The 21,034-nt window shown below is 43.2% G+C and overlaps 1 protein-coding gene across 3 annotated transcripts in view; it reads right to left on the bottom strand.

Moving 5' to 3' along the window:
* LOC129855013 (ATP-binding cassette sub-family C member 8-like) overlaps window positions 1–21,034 on the bottom strand; it is a 156,257-nt gene that overhangs the window by 103,526 nt on the left and 31,697 nt on the right. For all 3 annotated transcript variants that reach the window (XM_055922243.1, XM_055922244.1, XM_055922245.1), the window contains one exon: window positions 7,873–8,039. In XM_055922243.1, the coding sequence (XP_055778218.1) occupies window positions 7,873–8,039 (167 nt within the window). The remainder of the gene's footprint in view (window positions 1–7,872; window positions 8,040–21,034) is intronic.

Here is a 21,034-nt window from a genome sequence, read left to right as displayed (position 1 = left end):
CATAATAAACATACATAAAAGATACAAATGTTATACACCAGCTTAAAGATAAACTTCTTGTTAATCCAACCGCTGTGTCAAATTTCAAAAAGGCTTTACCGCGAAAGCAAACCATCCGATTATCTGAGAACAGTGCCCAGCAGACAAATCATTACAAACAGTTAGTAGTGAAGAAGAGTAGTAAAAAAGTCAGAAATAGCGATAACATTTATCACTTACCTTTGATGATCTTCATATGGTTGCACTCCGAAGACTCCATGTTACACAATAAATGTTCATTTTGTTTGATAATGTTTCTCTTTATGTCCAAAAACCTCCGTTTTGTTGGTGTTTTGTTCAGTAATCCATTGGAAGAAAACGCGGTCACAACAGACAGACGAAAATTTTTAAAAATACCATAAAAGTCCGTAGAAACATGTCAAACGATGTTTTTCATCCATCCTCAGGTTGTTTTTGTCATAAATAATCAATCATATTTCAACTGGACAATAGCTTCATCAATAGAAAAGGAAAAACAAGAAAGGCACGCTCCCGGTCATGCGCAGGACTCGTGTCTGGAAATGTCCACTGTTCTCTCATTGAAAGTGGTGTATCGCCCTCATTTTTCAGAGTAAAAGCCTGAAACAATGCCAAAAGACTGGTCACATGTAGTGGAAGCCATAGGGATCGTGAACTAGGTCATAAGTCTTTGTATGGTGGATAGGCTTTCAATGGAAAAACAGGCATTTCAAAATAATAGCACTTCCTGGATGGATTTTCCTCAGGTTTTCACCTTCCATATCAGTTCTGTTATACTCACAGACACTATTTTAACAGTTTTGGAAACTTTAGAGTATTTTCTATCCAATCTACCAATTATATGCATATCCTAGCTTCTGGACCTGAGTAGCAGGAAGTTTACTTTGGGCATGCTTTTCATCCAAAATTCCGAATGCTGCCCCCTACCCTAGTGAGGTAAATTATATTCTTGGCCTGTTCTCCACTGGATATCACAGATAGTGTCTGATCATTATGGGTGATGAAGAGTATTTGACCGTGAAGTTGGCTCTGTTGTGTAATAAATTATTGGTTTCCTGATAACGGGTTGGCAAAAGTATCAACACCTTGGAAAAGCCTCCCTGTATTAGACACTGAAATAAAAACCCAGAATTGTGTTTACTTGAGCTTTTCAGTTTTAGAGCTACAGTACCAGTCAAAAGTCTGGACACACCTAATCATTCAGGGGTTTTTCTTAATTTTTTACTATTTTCTACATTGTAAAGAGAAACGCCAGTCCATCATTACTGACATGAATGTCAGTCAATCTGGAAAGTTTCTTCAAGTGCAGTCGCAAAAACCATCAAGTGCTATGATGAAACTGGCTCTCATGAGGACCACCACAGGAAAGAAAGACAGAGTTACCTCTGCTGCAGAGGATAAATTCATTAGAGTTAACTGCACCTCAGATTGCAGCCCAAAGAAATGCTTCCAAGAGTTCAAGTAACAGACAAATCTCAACATCAACTGTTCAGAGGAGACTACGTGAATCAGGCCTTCATGGTCGAAAAGAAACCACTACTAAAGGACACCAATAATAATAAGTGACTTGCTTGGGCCAAGAAACACAAACAATGGACATTAGACAGGTGGAAATCTGCCCTTTGGTCTGAAGAGTCCAAATTTGATTCCAACTGCCGTGAGACGCAGAGTTGGTGAACGAATTATCTCCTCATGGGTGGTTCCCACCGCGAAGCATGGAAGAGGAGGTGCAATGGTGTGGTTGGTGCTTTGCTGGTGACACTGTCTGTGATTTTAGAATTCAAGGCACACTTAACCAGCATGGCTACCATAGCATTCTGCAGTGATACGCCATCCCATGTGGTTTGCACTGTGGGATTATCCCTGGCCTCCACAATCACCAGACCTCAACCCAATTGAGATGGATTGGGATGAGTTGGTCCGCAGAGTGAAGGAAAATCAGCCAACAACTGCTCAGCATATGTGGGAACTCCTTCAAGACTGTTGGAAAAGCATTCCAGGTGAGGCTGGTTGAGAGAATGCCAATTGTGTGCAAAGCTGTCATCAAGGCAGCTACTTTGAAGAATATCAAATATATTTTGATTTGTTAACACTTTTTTGATTACTACACGATTCCATGTGTTATTTCATAGTTTTGATGTGTTCACTATTATTCTACAATGTAGAAAATAGTAAAAAAATAATAAAGAAAAACCCTTGAATGAGTAGGTGTGTCCAAACTTTTGACTGGTACTGTATGTTGAAGAGAAGAGAAAATAAGACAAGATGTAACGGCTTTCTTCCAGGGGTGAAGGAGAGGACCAAAGTGCAGCGCGGCTAGTGTTCAACATGTTTAATTAAAGAACAAGTGGAACACTACAAACAACATACAAAATAACAAATGTGAAAAAACCGAGACAGACCTATCTGGTGCAGACAAAACACAGAGACAGGAAACAACCACCCACAATCCCCAACACAAAACAAGCCACCTATATATGACTCTCAATCAGGGACAACGATTGACAGCTGTCTCTGATTGAGAACCATATTAGGCTGAACACAGAAACAGACGAACTAGACACACAACAGAATTCCCACCCAGCTCACGTCCTGACCAACACTAAACAAGCAAAACATATACGAACTCTGGTCAGGACGTTACAGTACACCCCCCCTGAGGTGCGGACTCCGAACGCACCCCTAAAACTCAAGGGGAGGGTCTGGGTGGGCATCTGTCCGCGGTGGCGGCTCCGGCGGTGGACGAGGACACCACTCCACCACTGTCTTTGTCCCCCTCCTTAGCGTCCTTTGAGTGGCGACCCTCGCCCACGACCTTGGCCTGAGAATCCTCCCCAAGGCCCCCACATGATTTAGGAGGTAGCTCAGGACAGAGAGGTAGCTCAGGACAGAGAGGTAGCTCAGGACAGAGGGGCAACTCGGGACGAATGGCAGCTCCGGACTGAGTGGCAGCTCCGGACTGAGTGGCAGCTCCGGACTGAGTGGCAGCTCCGGACTGAGTGGCAGCTCCGGACTGGAGGACAGCTCCGGACTGGAGGGCAGCTCATGACTGGAGTGCAGCTCATGACTGGAGGGCAGCTCATGACTGGAGGGCAGCTCATGACTGGAAGGCAGCTCATGACTGGAGGGCAGCTCATGACTGGCTGGCGGCTCATGACTGGCTGGCGGCTCATGACTGGCTGGCGGCTCTGGCTGCTCCTGACTGGCTGGCGGCTCTGGCAGCTCCTGACTGGCTGGCGGCTCTGGCGGCTCCTGACTGGCTGGCGGCTCTGGCGGCTCCTGACTGGCTGGCGGCTCTGGCGGCTCCTGACTGGCTGGCGGCTCTGGCGGCTCCTGACTGGCTGGCGGCTCTGGCGGCTCCTGACTGGCTGGCGGACCTGGCGGCTCCTGACTGACGAACGGCGCTAGCGGCTCCTGACTGACGGGCGGCTCTAATGGCTCGGGGCAGACGGATGGCTCAGACGGCGCTGGGCAGACGGATGGCTCAGACGGCGCTGGGCAGACGGATGGCTCAGACGGCGCTGGGCAGGCAGATGGCTCAGACGGCGCTGGGCAGGCAAGCAGCTCAGACTGCGTTGGGCAGGCAGACAGTACAGACGGTGCTGGGCAGACGAGCAGTGCAGGCGGCGTTGGGCAGACGGCCGACTCTGACCTGCTGAGGCGCACAGTAGGCCTGGTGCGTGGTGCCGGAACTGGTGGTACCGGACTGGAGACACGCACCTCAAGGCTAGTGCGGGGAGCAGGAACAGGGCACACTGAATTCTCAAAGCGCACTATAGGCCTGGTGCGTGGTACCGGCACTGGTGGTACCGGGCTGAGGGCACGCACCTCAGGGCGAGTGCGGGGAGAAGGAACAGTGCATACAGGGCTCTGGAGACGCACAGGAGGCTTGATGCGTGGTGCCGGAACTGGAGGTACTGGGCTGGAGACACGCACCATAGGGAGAGTGCGTGGAGGAGGAACAGGGCTCTGGAGACGCACAGGAGGCTTGGTGCGTGGTGCCGGAACTGGTGGTACCGGGCTGAAGACACGCACCATAGGGCTAGTGCGTGGAGGAGGAACAGGGCTCTGGAGACGCACAGGAAGCCTGGTGCGTGGTGTAGGCACTGATGGTACTGGGCTGGGGCGGGAAGGTGGCGCCGGATATACCGGACCGTGCAGGCGTACTGGCTCCCTTGAGCACTGAGCCTGCCCAACCTTACCTGGTTGTATGCTCCCCGTAGCCCGCCCAGTGCGGGGAGGTAGAATAACCCGCACTGGGCTGTGTTGGCGAACCGGGGACACCATGCGTAAGGCTGGTGCCATGTATGCCAGCCCGAGGAGACGTACTGGAGGCCAGATACGTTGAGCCGGCGTCATGACACCTGGCTCAATGCCCAATCTAGCCCGTCCAGTGCGGGGAGGTGGAATAACCCGCACCGGGCTAAGCACACGTACAGGAGACACCGTGCGCTCTTCCGCATAACACGATGTCTGCCCGTACTCCCGCTCTCCACGGTAATCACACACCTCAGGGCGAGTACCGTGTATACTACGCCAAACCAACATCTCTCTCTCTTCGCTCTCCCCCAATATCACCAACAACTCATCAAATGTCTCATAATCCCCCATCCTTTCACTTTCCTCCAATCTGTCCAATAACTCCTCCACATTCTCCGACTCGTACCTCAATTTAGCCCACTGCTCCTTCTGGTAAGCACGGGGAACTGGCTCAAATCTCCCACTTGACCCAGCCATACTCCCCGTGTGCCCCCCCCAATAAATTTTTGGGGGAGCCTCTCGGGCTTCCAGCCACTCTGCCTTGCTAGCTCCCGCTGCTGCCGCTGTTGTCTGTTGCCACGCTGCTTGGTCCGAGTTTGGTGGTTCTGTAACGGCTTTCTTCCAGGGGTGAAGGAGAGGACCAAAGTGCAGCGCGGCTAGTGTTCAACATGTTTAATTAAAGAACAAGTGGAACACTACAAACAACATACAAAATAAAAAATGTGAAAAAACCGAGACAGACCTATCTGGTGCAGACAAAACACAGAGACAGGAAACAACCACCCACAATCCCCAACACAAAACAAGCCACCTATATATGACTCTCAATCAGGGACAACGATTGACAGCTGTCTCTGATTGAGAACCATATTAGGCTGAACACAGAAACAGACGAACTAGACACACAACATAGAATTCCCACCCAGCTCACGTCCTGACCAACACTAAACAAGCAAAACACATACGAACTCTGGTCAGGACGTTACACAAGAGAAGACAAGAGAAGAGAAAAGGAAGAGAATAGATGAAAGGAGAGGAGAGAAAGAAGTAAGGCCTGCACTAGGCCTAACAGGGAGGTACACCTCTGGTACCCTGAGTGCTGAAATGGGAGTATTGCCTAGTTTCTCATGCAGTGAATATTGCATTAGTGTTTTACTATATGCAACACTTTTGTTCCTAAGTAACACAGTCAGTTCAGCTCAATTCAGCAGTGAGAGTCTCAGCTTGGGGGAAACTAGGTTACTGAAGAATTACGGCATAGACACATAACTTCCACACACACTGCTATTTATAAACACAAACAGAGAATTGGCCCAGGATGTAAAACCAAAAACGTAAGATTTATTTTTCATTCATTACTAGCCCGCAACTATTTTTGTACTCATTCGGTTGAAAAACTATAGATACAGGCAGAGATGGGCAGTATTCATGCTACATGTATTTGAAATAAACTCAGCAAAAAAATAAACATCCTCTCACTGTCAACTGCATGTATTTTCAGCAAACTTAACATGTGTAAATATTTCTATGAACATAACAAGATTCAACAACAGACATAAACTGAACAAGTTCCACAGACATGTGACTAACAGAAATTGAATAATGTATCCCTGAACAAAGGGGGGGTCAAAATCAAAAGTAACAGTCAGTATCTGGTGTGGCCACCAGCTGCATTAAGTACTGCAGTGCATATCCTCCTCATGGACTGCACCAAATTTGCCAGTTCTTGCTGTGAGATGTTACACCACTCTTCCACAAAGGCCCCTGCAAGTTCCCGGACGTTTCTGGGGGGAATGGACCTAGCCATCACCCTCCGATCCAACAGGTCCCAGACATGCTCAATGGGATTGAGATCCGGGCTCTTCGCTGGCCATGGCAGAACACTGACATTCCTGTCTTGCAGGCAATCACGCACAGAACGAACAGTATGGCTGGTGGCATTGTCATGCTGGAGGGTCATGTCAGGATGAGCCTGCAGGAAGGGTACCACATGAGGGAGGAGAATGTTTTCCCTGTAACGCACAGTGTTGAGATTGCCTGCAATAACAACAAGCTCAGTCCGATGATGCTGTGACACACCGTCCCAGACCATGACGGACCCTCCACCTCCAAATCGATCCCGCTCCAGAGTACAGGCATCGGTGTAACACTGATTCTTTGACGATAAACACGAATCCGGTGAGACAAAACCGTGAGTCCTGTCTGGTCCAGCGACGGTGGGTTTGTGCCCATAGGCGACGTTGTTGCCGGTGATGTCTGGTGAGGACCTGCCTTACAACAGGCCTACAAGCCCTCAGTTCAGCCTCTCTCAGCCTATTACGGACAGTCTGAGCACTGATGGAGGGATTGTGCATTCCTGGTGTAACTCCGGCAGTTGTTATTGCCATCCTGTACCTGTCCCGCAGGTGTGATGTTCGGATGAACCGATCCTGTAGAGGTGTTGTTACACGTGGTCTGCCACTGTGAGGACAATTAGCTGTCCGTCCTGTCTCCCTGTAGCGCTGTCTTAGGCGTCTGACAGTACAGACATTGCAATTTATTGCCCTGGCCACATCTGCAGTCCTCATGCCTCCTTGCAGCATGCCTAAGGCATGTTCACGCAGGTGAGAAGTGACCCTTGGCATCTTTCTTTTGGTGTTTAAAGGCCTCTTTAGTGTCTTAAGTTTTCATAACTGTGACCTTAATTGCCTACCGTCTGTAAGCTGTTAGTGTCTTAATGACCGTTCCACAGATGCATGTTCATTAATTGTTTATGGTTCATTGAACAAGCATGAGAAACAGTGTTTAAACCCTTTACAGTAAAGATCTGTGAAGTTATTTGGATTTTAACTAATTATCTTTGAAATACAGGGTCCTGAAAAAGGGACATTTCTTTATATATGAATTACTGCTGAGTATTTTCTCATTGTTATTACTCCGGGTTGAAGTACTGTACACTCCAATGTATTTTGTAACAAGATACATTCGAGAGCTGTAATACAAAATATTTTTTAATAAATAAAATGTATAGCAGTTCACAGTTTTCTGGCCCCTTTTCACCCTGCATTGGTATCAGAAGTCAGATGCACTATGGTTTGATACAAGCATCTGCTAAATTAACTAAATATAAATGTAATGTAAAAATTGATAATTTGAAAAGCATGCTGAGTATTATTCTAATGAGCTCTGCCCCAATGAACCTCTATTAGAGGTAAGTGTTTGTCACAACAATCCAGCATATTCTGCCTGATCTATCAGCCTAATGAGCAGACCTGTAGGCAGCAATACTGATCATCCAATGTGCAGGTTCATCCAAAATTCTACAGTAGATTGAAAGCAGGGAGAGCTAATTAAAGCACAGGAATGAGATGGCCGCCTGTCACACTGAGTAAAATCAATTCACACACACACACACACACACACACACACACACACACACACACACACACACACACACACACACACACACACACACACACACACACACACACACACACACACACACACACACACACACACACACACACACACACACACACACACACCTCAATCTAGGATGACACACAAAAAGGCACACACATATACCATCCCCCTCCCACACACACTGATGCTCACCCTGCCCAGTATGACGTTGATCTCCACAGCCAGGAGTAGTCCGTAGAGCAGGGCCAGGAGTCCTGTGATGCCGTAGCGGAGTTGACTCAGGCCGATACCGTGCTCCGTGTACTTGGCGAACTTGATGGTTTTCATCAGAAAGGCCAAGACCCAGTAGAACAGTAGAGCTTTAGAGAAGATCAGAGAGGAACATTAGAACATGTCTGGAATCATAAGGAAATCCCCACTCAGTCTGACCACGGCAGTAATTTCAAGTCAACTCCTGATAATTGTAAATGGTTAGGAATGTCCTATACATTCCTAACAGATGATGCAGATATCCAGAGTAAGTCAAAGGAATTGTGTTTCTGGTGAACTGCACACTGCATCAGAAGTGGACTATCTTCTGTGAGGCACAGTGAGTGTGAAATGAATATCATGCATACATTTTATAATCCATGTTCCCTTTCTTTCCTCTGCTTTTGTCAGTCTAGTTCATATTTTGTGTCACAGCATTTCTGATGTTACAACTCAGTGTCAACAGGGAAGAAGCAGCTATAATAAACGGTCAGGATGACCGTGCCTACCTGTCGAAAGACAAATCACTCACATATGCTATCCATTTTAAATCCCCAAGACACATCCTAGATTACCTGACAGATGTCATTATAATATCTTCCTACATTTTTGATGGGAGAGAAACCATGGTAACTGAGTCTGGTAGGAGAGAGTATGCTGAGCATTCTGGTATTTGGTGTAATTTTCCTTAGCTCCCCCATGAATTCTGCAGATGTTCATAACAGAAACATGGCCTGCATTTTAAACACTAACCATTTTCTCTCCCCCTATGTCAAGCTACATGGAAGCAGCGTTGCAGTAAGATAATCTCAAGCAAATGAAACACAAAGCACCTCAAACAACATCCAATCCAAAGACAGAGCCAGACTGACAGAAATTATTCATAAACCATGACTATAAACAATGTCAAGAATTTTGTATACATTTTCCGTTTGGCATATCTCTTCATGACAACTGCGTCAGAGTTTTTAATAACCCTCCCCCCTTTTGTTCCATGCTGGCTGAAGACCAACTAGCCAGTAACTAGCTAATATCAGTCACAGATGAAAGAGGAAACCTATAAATATATTGGCCTTAGATCAGGAGTCTCCAACCTCTTCTAGCATGAGAGCTACTTTAAAAAAATGAAACATGTTGTCAGCTACTCATTTTTTTTCTAGTTTTCAAATAGGCACATTCTTCTTCTCTCCCCTCCCCTGCAACTCTTCCCCAGGTCCTTGGTGTACAAGAGAAAGTAGTGCACTCTGTTTTCTGTCAATATGCCTGGTAAAATAATTAACAACTCTAAGGGGGCTCTACAAAATCTGCAATTTTACCCCCCACATGTTCTGTTTTATATTTTCCAAAATTATGGTTCTCTGCTATATTTTTCCTGGTTTTAGATTTTTGTTATGTTTTTCACTCTCAAAATTACAATTGTTCATAGCGAAACAACAATGTTCTGAGTCCATGTCAATGATTAAATCACATTTGAATTTGTTTAGGTCTGGAAGAAAACGAACACGTTTGATATTTTTGTATAATTCCCCTTGAGTTGCACATCTGGCCCTTTAATTGCGAATCAAACGAGTGAGGAATGTGCAGTCCAATGTACTGGTCTAGGGACAGTTCTGTACTGCTGCTGCTCATTTCATGGCAAAGTTTGCAAATAACAAATAATAGATATACTTCTGCCAGGTAAGCCTACTTTGCAGTTAACATTTAATGGAGAAGGTTTTGGTAAAAGTATTTCTGTCAACCCACAAGAGGGTTATCATATCAACTGGCTACACATTGAGTGATGGACAAATACACGCACCACACAGACAGACAGAGGCAATATTGCTAGAAATGAATTGGCAGTTCGTTTTGGCTTTTTAAGCCAATAGTGGCCGGGGGTGGGATAATGTCAAAGTTGCATTGATTAGATGTGAGATTTTATTATGACAGTTTTTCGGTTGAACACGTGAAAATTGCATGTACTTTCAGAATTGTTTCACGAGCTACTCATAGGTGGGCTGCAAGCTACTGCTAGCTTGCAGTAGACCTGTTGGAGACCCCTGCCTTAGATGAATAGGGGAAACATATAATTATTTTTGTTGATGCGCTGCAGTCAAATTTTGGCACCAGTAGACTAGCTACCTAGCTAGCTAGGTTACCCACGCCCCTCTGCGAACACGCCTTTTGTGATGTTGCTTACAAGGCGGTACTAAATTTGGTAAGAGAATAAGAAGTTACCATTGGTGTATTATTAAAATTAGAGTGGTTTTGTAATGTCACAAAAGCCCTTATAATCCCGCCGTCTGAATCCAAGTTTTTGACACAGGTGAGGGGACCAGTACTTTTATGAGTTATTTTTCATACTTTGGCCGTTCTACTTTGATCTGGTTTCACTGAATATCATCAAATGTCATAAAAACATGATGCTGACTGTGCAGGACCTTGAATATTCTCAGCTGTCATTTGTATCACTACTTATTCAATACAAATTATTTACGAGGATAACTACAGTACACAGTATTGGGAAAAAACTACCCCATTTCAACCTAACATCGGTTTGGAATATATACAAGTATACAGTGTTTACACAAATCATATCTCTGACTCCTGCTCAGCGGACACACATAGAATATTCTACTACATTGTTTGTCTACCTCGAACTGCAGTATAATTAATAGCCATTCAATCTGACCTATAGATCAAAAGCCATCGCAACATAATGAACCGTACATCTGGATTAACAGTTAATTTGTACTGCCTATGGTTTAGACCATAGGCATTATCTGAAATATCTGAAAATCATGAGTGGTTTGCAGGTCTTCTTATCCATTCTGACACATGCAGTCAGAGCCGGCCCTAGCCTTTTGGCGGACCTAAGTGAAATTTTGTGCATTTTCGAGCAATTTTCGAGCAAAATATTTTTGCGGCCCCATCTTGACAGTGGAGAGAACAATTAGAAGTTTTAAAGCATGTTCGCTGCAAATCTACACATTTTGCCATTGGAAGGAGAGAAGATTTAGCAATTTTACAGCTAATTTCCTGCAATTCTACTCATTTTGCCAATGTTTGCAGTTTTGAATATGATATCTGAGTGACAGTGAGTAACAAAATCAATGGTTGGTAATTACTACAAGTTTAGATAGCTGGCTAGACTAATTTACCAATCAATGTTTTTTTACTGACATGGGCTAACTGAGTGACTGTCATTGACAGACATAACAAGAAAAAAAACTGTGGATGCACAACCACATTTCAAAATTGCACCTTGTGTATTCTACTATTCTATTTCTCAACATTAAGTTGAGACCCCCACTGAGTTCCCCCCACCAGCTGCCCATCCCTGGTTTAGACGAAACCACTTATAGTACATCATTGAATTGCTCATTGATTGTGCTTAGAAGGACTTCGGGGCCAGCAAGGCTGCAGTGAGTCATACAAGGTTTATCCACCATTCAGTAAAGCAAGAGGTTGCTCTCGACCACACAGTAATTGGGCATCTCTTCTACAACCTGTGCTTCTTTGCACTGCAGAGGCAGACCTCAGCAGTTGAAGATGGACGTTTTCATGTTAAGTCCATGTGAGGTGTGTGAGGTGAACTGTGCATTAAAGTGTGGTGACCATTCTGCCATAGTTTGCACGCACACATGCACACGCACACACTTTATGCATACATGCACACACACACACACACACTTTATGCACACACGCACACACTTTATGCATAAACGCACGCACACACGCACACTTTATGCATACATGCACACACACACACACACACTTTATGCACACACGCACACACTTTATGCATAAACGCACGCACACACGCACACTTTATGCATACATGCACACACACGCACGCTTTATGCACACACCCACAGTATGCATACACACTGTACACATAAACAAACACTATCAAACATGTAATTTTTTCAGTAAATTACAGGCAATATTTATATAGTTATTTCTTTATACATACTTGCAAGTAGCTCGCTTAACTACAACATTTTCATTAACGGTAACAGAATATTTTTATTTGCTATGACTGTGGCATATTCTTGTTTACCTTAGGTTAATACACTGACTGTAAGTTGTTCTAGATAAGAGCGTCAGCTTTAAATGACCAAAATGTAAATGTAAAACGGAACACTTGCAAAGCAGTCTGCTGGGTATTATTCTAATGACCTCTTCCCCAGTGGTGTGTATTCATGGCTGCCAAGGAAGCCAGGCTTCCACAAAAAAATTCCACAAAATAAACAAATAAAACAAAATACTAAATAATGTATCTTTCGTCGCTCTGTGTTTCAGAAATGTCCTTCAATTTGCAAGAGGCTGAATGTATCTCAACGGAGAAAGCATCCCAGCGAAAGAAAAAGCACCCCTCTGTCTGTGTAGTCTAACTATTTGATGCTGTCTGGTCAAAAAGAGTATGACATTGTTGCTGCTCATAGTATTGAATGCAAGGGGATCCAGCAAGCATTTGGCTTCCCTTGATAATTTACATTTTTTGAATAATAGTCAATCAGAGTTGAGCTAAATAAACTGAGCGAGCTCAGCTGTGAATGGTCCTAGCACATAAAAAAAAAATGATGTCAATGGAAGACAGTTTGGATTTGGCTTCACACCAATCACATCACCACAATCCAGACGTCATTGAGAGAAAAAATGTAATTGTTGCATCTAGTTGTGTTGTTGTACTCCGGTGGCTAGCTAGCTAAAATTGTCCCTTCCCTAAATTAGCCATGGATGGAGATAGGGATTTTCGACTTGTGGTTTTACTTAATTCTCCATACTGGCCAATGATTATAATAATAATAATATTATATTATATTATAATATTAAAAATGATAATAATATAATAATAATAATGTTGATTTTGATCCAACCATAAATGTATACATTGGTGCCCCTGGCTTGGAGGATGGAACGTTCAACATGTAGCTAGATGTAGTAAGCCTGGCACATTGTTGCCCATGAAAGGCAGTTAGACTAGTGAGCAAGCATTTTAGCCAGGTAGCCTAGGACAACAAAAACTAAAAGCGTGTACTGTATAACAGATTCATAGACCATTCAGGCAACATGAAAGAGAAGGACGGCATTGCTGCCATGTCCCTAAAAGTAGGGTGAGTTAACTTTTGTTCTACTTGCAAGCATGCGCACACACACACACACACACACACACACACACACACACACACACACACATGGATATCAGTACCATGGACAGCCACAACATATTTATCTTACGTTGATGGGACTAAATAGTTTGTGGTATCTTTCAGTTGTCGCTGTAGTAGACTAAGCATAGGTGATTAGATGATGTTGAAGTTAAAACGTTGCTGGAATAGTGGAGCCAACTCCTGTTTTCTTTGCAACTTGCAGTAACTCTCCATGGTTCTAAATCAATATTTGTTTAGTAGTTCAAAAATGTTGAGAATATTAACTTTCTTGACCATGCTGTAGGTCATGTAACTGTTTGTTAGATGCAATATGTTTTGTGACAGATGTCTGGTGAAGTCCGGTTTTGTGATGAAACAAAAGTGTGACTGAATTTATTCTCCTACTGTGTCTTCTTATTGTCTCAGACTTAGGCCTATATACAGTTGAAGTCGGAAGTTTACATACACTTCGGGGGGAGTCATTAAAACTCATTTTCAACCACTCCACACATTTCTTGCTAACAAACTATAATTTTGGCAAGTCGGTTAGGACATCTACTTTGTGCATGACAAGTAATTTTTCCAACAATTATTTACAGATTATTTCACTTATAATTCACGGTATCACAATTCCAGTGGGTCAGAAGTTTACATGCACTAAGTTGACTGTGCCTTTAAACAGCTTGGAAAATTCAAGAAAATTATGTCATGGCTTTAGAAGCTTCTGATAGGCTAATTGACATCATTTGAGTCAATTAGAGGTGTACCTGTGGATGTATTTCAAGGTCTACCTTCAAACTCAGGGCCTCTTTTCTTGACATCATGGGAAAAGCAAAATAAATCATCCAAGACCTCCACAAGTCTGCTTCATCCTTGGGAGCAATTTCCAAATGCCTGAAGGTACCACGTTCATCTGTACAAACAATAGTAGAAACACCATGGGAACACGCAGCCGTCATACCGCTCAGGAAGGAGACGCGTTCTGTCTCCTAGAGACTAATGTACTTTGGTGCAAAAAGTGCAAATAAATCCCAGAACAACAGCAGAAGATGCAGGTACAAAAATATCTATATCAACAGTAAAACATGTAGAAGCCAAAGCTTTAAAACCGCCATAAAAAAGCCAGACTACGGTTTGCAACTGCACCAGGGGACAAAGATCGTACTTTTTGGAGAAATGTCCTCTGGTCTGATGAAACAAAAATAGAACTGTTTGGCCAAAATGACCATCATTATTTTTGGAGTTAAAAGGGGGAGGCTTGCAAGCCGAAGAACACCATCCTAACCGTGAAGCACGGTGGTGTAACGGCAGCCTTCCTCCTCTTCGTCTGAAGAGGAGGTGTAGCAGGGATCGGACCAACACGCAGCGTAGTCAGTGCTCAACATGTTTAATTAAACGATAAACAGAGAACACTTACAAATACAAAATAACAAAAAGTGGCAAACCGATACAGTCCTAGCTGGTGCAGAGAAAACACAGAGACAGGAAACAACCACCCACAAAATCCCAACACAAAACAAGCCACCTATATATGATTCCCAATCAGAGACAACACAAAACATCTGCCTCTGATTGAGAACCATATTAGGCCAAACATAGAAACAGACAAACAACATAGAATGCCCACCCAGCTCACGTCCTGACCAACACTAAAACAAGCAAAACACACAAGAACTATGGTCAGAACGTGACAGGTGGTGGCAGCATCATGTTGTGGGGGTGCTTTGCTGCAGGAGGGACTGGTGCACTTCACAAAATAGATGGAATCATGAGGGAGGAAAATTATGTGCATATATTGAAGCAACATCTCAAGACATCAGTCAGGAAGTCAAAGCTTGGTCGCAAATTGGTCTTCCAAATGGACAATGACACCAAGCATACTTCCAAAGTTGCGGCAAAATGGCTTAAGGACAACAAATTCAAGGTATTGGAGTGGCCATCACAAAGCCCTGACCTCAATCCTATAGAACATTTGTGGACAGAGCTGAAAAAGCGTGTGCGAACAAGGAGGCCTACAAACCTGACTCGGTTACACCAGCTCTGTCAGGAGGAATGGGCCAAAATTCACCCAACTTATTGTGGAAAGCTTGTGGAAGGCTACCTGAAACGTTTGACCCAAGTTAACTTCTCTAGGGTAGGGCACAGCATTCGGAATTTTGGATGAAATCCATGCCCAAATTAAACTGCCTGCTTCTCGGGCCCAGAAGATATGATATGCATACACCTGGTAGATTTGGATAGAAAACACTCTAAAGTTTCCAAAACTGTTAAATTAGTGTCTGTGAGTATAACAGAACTGATTTGGCAGGCGAAAACTTGAGAAAAATCCTTTTTTGGTTTTGTAGTTTTCTATTCAATGCCATTACAGTATCCATTGACTTAGGACTCAAATTGCAGTTCATATGCCTTCCACTAGATGTCAACAGTCTTTAGAAATTGTTTCAGGCGTGTATTCTGAAAAATGAGGAAGTACGAGCAGTCTGAATGAGTGGACCCTAAAGTGTCACAGAGCTTTTTCATGCGCGAGACCGAGAGAGTACCTTTCTTGTTTACCTTTTAAATTGACGACGTTATTGTCCGGTTGAAATATTATATATTATTTAGGCTAAAAACAAACTGATGATTGAATATAAACATCGTTTGACATGTTTCTATGAACTTTACGGATACAATTTGGATTTTTTTGTCTGCCTGTTTTGACTGCGTTTTAGCCTGTGGATTACTGAAGAAAGCGTGCAAACAAAACTGAGGTTTTTGGATATAAAGACACTTTATCGAACAAAAGGAACATTTATTGAGTAAATTAATGCTGAGTGCAACCATATGAAGATCATCAAAGGTAAGGGATTCATTTTATCTCTATTTCTGACTTGTGTAACTCTTCTACTTGGCTGGTTACTGTTTGTAATGATTTGTCTAGTGGGCTACGTTCTCAAATAATCGTAAGATATGCTTTCGCCGTAAAGCATTTTAAAAATCTGACACCGTGGTTGGATTCACAAGAACTTCATCTTTAAACCTATGTAAAATATGTTTTGTTTTCTGAATTTTTACAATGAGTATTTCTGTATTTGAATTTGGCGCCCAGCAGTTTCACTGGCTGTTGAAGTGTTGGGACGCTAACGTCTCACTTACCCAAGAGAAGTTTTAACTTCTCTAGGATAGGGGGCAGCATTTTCACGTTTGGATGAAAAACATACCCAAATTCAACTGCCAGCTACTCATCCCCAGAAGATAAGATATGCATATTGTTAATGGATTTGGATAGAAAACACTCTGAAGTTTCTTAAACTGTTTGAATCATGTCTGTGAGTATAACAGAACTTATTTAGCAGGCGAAACCCCGAGGACAAACCATTCAGAAGAGGTCACTCTCTTTTCAATGGATTTTCATTGGGAATACAGATTTCTAATTGACCTTCTTGCAGTTCCTACCGCTTCCACTGGATGTCAACAGTCTTTAGAAATTGGTTGAAGGTTTTTCCAATGTGTAATGAAGAAGTACGGCCATTTTGAATCAGGGTCACTTGTTGCGTCCTGTTTCTTAGAGGCGCATGACCAGAAGGCTAGCTACAGTCTGTTTTAATCCTGTATTGAACACAGATCATCCCGTATTCAATTTTATTGATTATTTACGTTAAAAAAATAGTTGTATACAAAAGTAGTTTGAAATGTTTTGGCAAAGTTTACAGGTAACTTTTGAGATATTTTGTAGTCACGTTTCACAAGTTGGAACCAGTGTTTTTCTGGATCAAACACGCCAAATAAATTGAAATTTTGGATATATATCGACGGAATTAATCGAACAAAAGGACCATTTGTGATGTTTACGGGACATATTGGAGTACCAACAACAGAAGCTCGTCAAAGGTAAGGCATGAATTATATTTTTATATCTGCATTTTGTGTCGCGCCTGCAGGGTTGAAATATGATTCTCTCTCTGTTTACTATGGTGCTATCCTCAGATAATAGCCTTGTTTGCTTTCGCCGAAAAGCCTATTTGAATTCTGACATGTTGGCTGGATTCACAACCAGTGTAGCTTTAATTTGGTATCTTTCATGTGTGATTTAATAAAAGTTTGATTTTTATTGTAATTTATTTGAATATGGCGCTCTGCATTTTCTCTGGCTTTTGGCCAAGTGAGACAGTAGCGTCCCACCTAAACTCAGATATTTGGATATAAATATGAACTTTACCGAACAAAACATACATGTATTGTGTAACATGAAGTCCTATGAGTGTCATCTGATGAAGATCATCAAAGGTTAGTGATTTATTTTATCTCTATTTCTGCTTTTTGTTACTCTCTTTGGCTGGAAAAATGGCTGTGTTTTTCTGTGGCTATGTACTGACCTAACATAATCGTTTGGTGTGCTTTCGCCGTAAATCCTTTTTGAAATCAGACTTGTTGGCTGGATTCACAACCAGTGTAGCTTTAATTTGGTATCTTTCATGCGTGATTTAATGAAAGTCTGATTTTTATAGTAATTTATTTGAATTTTTATAGTAATGTATTTGGCGCTCTGCTCTTTTGGCCAAGTGGGACGTTAGCGTCCCACATATCCCAGAGAAGTTCAATTTAGAGGCAATGCTACCAAATACTATTTGAGTGTATGTAAACTTCTGACCCACTGGGAATGTGATGAATGAAATAAAAGCTGAAATAAATAATTCTCTCTACTATTATTCTGACATTTCACATTCTTAAAATAAAGTGGTGATCCTAATTGACCTAAGACAGGGAATTTTTACTGGGATTAAATGTCAGGAATTGGAAAAACTGAGTTGAAATGTACTTGGCTAAGGTGTATGTAAACTTCCGACTTCAACTGTATCACGGTGTCAAGGCATATGAACAAACAATTTATCGGTTAATCAACACAATTATCACAAGACATAGGTTGTAATATGGCTTTTTTTCCTTGGCTTGGCTTCCCCAGTGATTTTACCCACACATCGCTACTGCTCTGCCCCCAAACAACTCCAAATTTAATCAAAATTTAAATACTTTGAAGCTCATTATCAAAATCAATCAAATGTTATTGTATTGGTCACTTACACATATTCAGCAGATGTTATTGCGGGTGTAGCGAAATGCTTGTGTTCCTAGCTTGAACAGTGCAGTTGTCACGCCCTGACCAGAGTTTGCTTTGTATGTATTATGTTTTGGTTGGTCAGGGTGTGATCTGTGTGGGCATTCTATGTTGTTTGTCTGGTTTGTCTATTTCTATGTTTGGCCTGATATGGTTCTCAATCAGAGACAGGTGTTTTGCGTTGTCTCTGATTGGGAACCATATTTAGGTAGCCTGTTTGGTATTGTGGGTTGTGGGTTATTGTCTATGTCTATACGTTGGCTGCTTGTGTCTGCACTTTAGTATTATAGCGTCTCGTTCGTTTTGTTGTTTTGTAAGTTTGTATAGTGTGTTTAAGTGTTCTTCGTTTAATAAATTAGAAGAATGGATTCACATCACGCTGCGTTTTGGTCCTCCTCTCTTTCTCCCAAAGAAGAGCGTGACAGAATAACCCACCAACCAAGGACCAAGCAGTAATATCTAACAATTCACAACAATACACCCAAATCTAATGTAAAAGAATGGAGTTAAGAAATATATATTAGGACAAGCAATGTCGGAGTGGCATTGACTAAAATACAGTAGAATAGAATACAGTATGAAAACTTTATTAAAGTGACTAGTGTTCCATTATTGAAGTGACCAGTGATTCCATGCCTATGTATATATTGTAGCTCAGCAGCCTCTAAGGTGCAGGGTTAAGTAATCGGGTGGTAGCCGACTAGTGATGGCTATTTAACAGTCTGATGACCTTGAGATCGAAGCTGTTTTTCAGTCTCTCGGTCCCAGCTTTGACGCACCTGTACTGACCTCGCCTTCTGGATGGTACTGGGGTGTACAGTCCGTGGCTCGGGTGGCTGATGTCCTTGATGATCTTTTTGGCCTTCCTGTAACATCGGGTGCTCTAGGTGTCCTGGAGGGCAGGCAGTGTGCCCCTGGTGATGCGTTGGTTAGATTGCACCACCCTCTGGAGAGCCCTGCAGTTGCAGGCAGTGCAACTGCCGTACCAGGCGGTGATACAGCCCGACATAATGCTCTCAATTGTGCATCTGTAAAAGTTTGTTAGGATCTTGTTAGGAAATTTCTCCAGCCACACTGTGTGGGTGGACCATTTCAGATTGTCGATAATGTGTATGCCGAGGAACTTGAAGCTTTTCACCTTCTCCACTGCGGTCCTGTGAATGTGGATAGGTGTGTGCTTTCTCTGCTGTTTCCTGAAGTCCACGATCAGCTCTGTCGTTTTGTTGACGTTGAGGGAGAGGTTATTTTCCTGGCACCGCTCCTTCAGGTCCCTCACCTCCTCCCTGTAGGCTGTCTCGTCATTTTTGGTAGTCAGGCCTACAACTGTTGTGTCGTCTGCAAACTTGATGATTGGGTTGAAGAAATGCGTGGCCACGCAGTCATGGGTGAACAGGGAGTACAGGAGGGGGCTGAACACGCACCCTTGTGATCATGGAGGACAGAGGTTTTGGAAATTATAGCAATTGTCTAAATCCAATGTACACAATTCCAAGCAGGAAAACCCTTTCAAAATCACTTATTCCACAACTGTACGAGAGCACACAGGGTTCAGTGCGAGAAAGAGTCCAAAAAGCTACTGCAGTTTGCCTTACCACCGACTGCTGGACATCAAGGGTAACCACTTCTTGCATGTCGGTTACATGTCACTTCATTGAAGATTTTTTTGAAGTCTAGCTGTCTTCTGGACTGCTTTGAGTCCAGCGACAGATACACCTCAGAGAACATGGCAGAGGAACTGTTGAGAGTGGCCAGAGAATGGCAAGTAGATGGAAAAGTGGTCTATTGTGTTAGCGACAATGCAGCTAACATAACCAAAGCCATGAAAATTTTAAAATGGACCCATCATTCATGTCTTGCCCATACAATCAACCTGATTGTAAGATATGCTCTGAAGGTGATGAAGCCCACTGTGGCCTAAACAAGACTGCACTACAAGGTGGAATTCAACATTTTATACATTGAAGCGGTTTCTTGAGTCAAAGAATGCCATCATCTCTACCCTGGCCATTGTCAATGCACCTGTTTATGCTCTGACCCAAGAGGAATGAGAGGTGGAGGAAGTGTGCAGAGTCCTGGAACCCTTTGAGCAGGTCACTGTGGAGATCAGTGGAGAGAGGTACAGTAAGCAGTTATTACTACATCATTATTTAATCCAGTATTATATATGTATATGAGCAGTAGATGATAATGTAGTATCAGTAGACAAAATATGAACCTGAACTAATAAGTTACTGTTCTCTCTTTTCAGCTGTGAGAGCCTCAAAAATGATACTCCTGTGTAAGGGTCTGCAGCAAATCACATCCAACCGCCAGAGAGAAGCAAATGTAACCACAGGACATGTGACAGAGTTGATGGACACCCTATGTTCATCAATGGACAGAAAGTTCCACAGAATGGAATATAATCACGTGCTATCAGAAACCGCTGCACTTGACCCCAGGTTTAAGAAGCTAGCCTTCAGTGATGCCAGAGTAAATTGATGAGACTCTTCAAAAAATAACCTCAGCAGCAGGGAGGGACAGCCCCAGTAGTCAGCTGGCTCAGACACCAGGGCAACAGGAAGAAGAGGGATCAGATGGAGCAGAAGCACCAGCAGTAATGCATCCCTCAGCAGATGCCATAATGGAGGTCCGATCCTATTTGGAGGAGCCCCTCCAAAGATCTGCAGGTCCTCTGAGCTGGTGGAAGAACAAGGCCTCTGTCTACCCACGGCTTACTAAAGTCATGACAGGGAGACTCTGCATAGTGGCCACATCTGTTTCCTCTGAGAGGGTCTTCTCGATAACGGGACAAATAATTACTGAGAGAAGAAACCGAATCAGACCCTCGAAAGTGAGGCAGCTTGCATTTCTGAATGCAAATCTCATAAAAGCT

The sequence above is a fragment of the Salvelinus fontinalis genome, chromosome 5 (assembly GCF_029448725.1).
Source record: "Salvelinus fontinalis isolate EN_2023a chromosome 5, ASM2944872v1, whole genome shotgun sequence".
NCBI lineage: Eukaryota > Metazoa > Chordata > Actinopteri > Salmoniformes > Salmonidae > Salvelinus > Salvelinus fontinalis.
The sequence above is the reverse complement of the archived record's forward strand: the minus strand, read 5'-3'. Positions and strand labels throughout refer to the sequence as shown.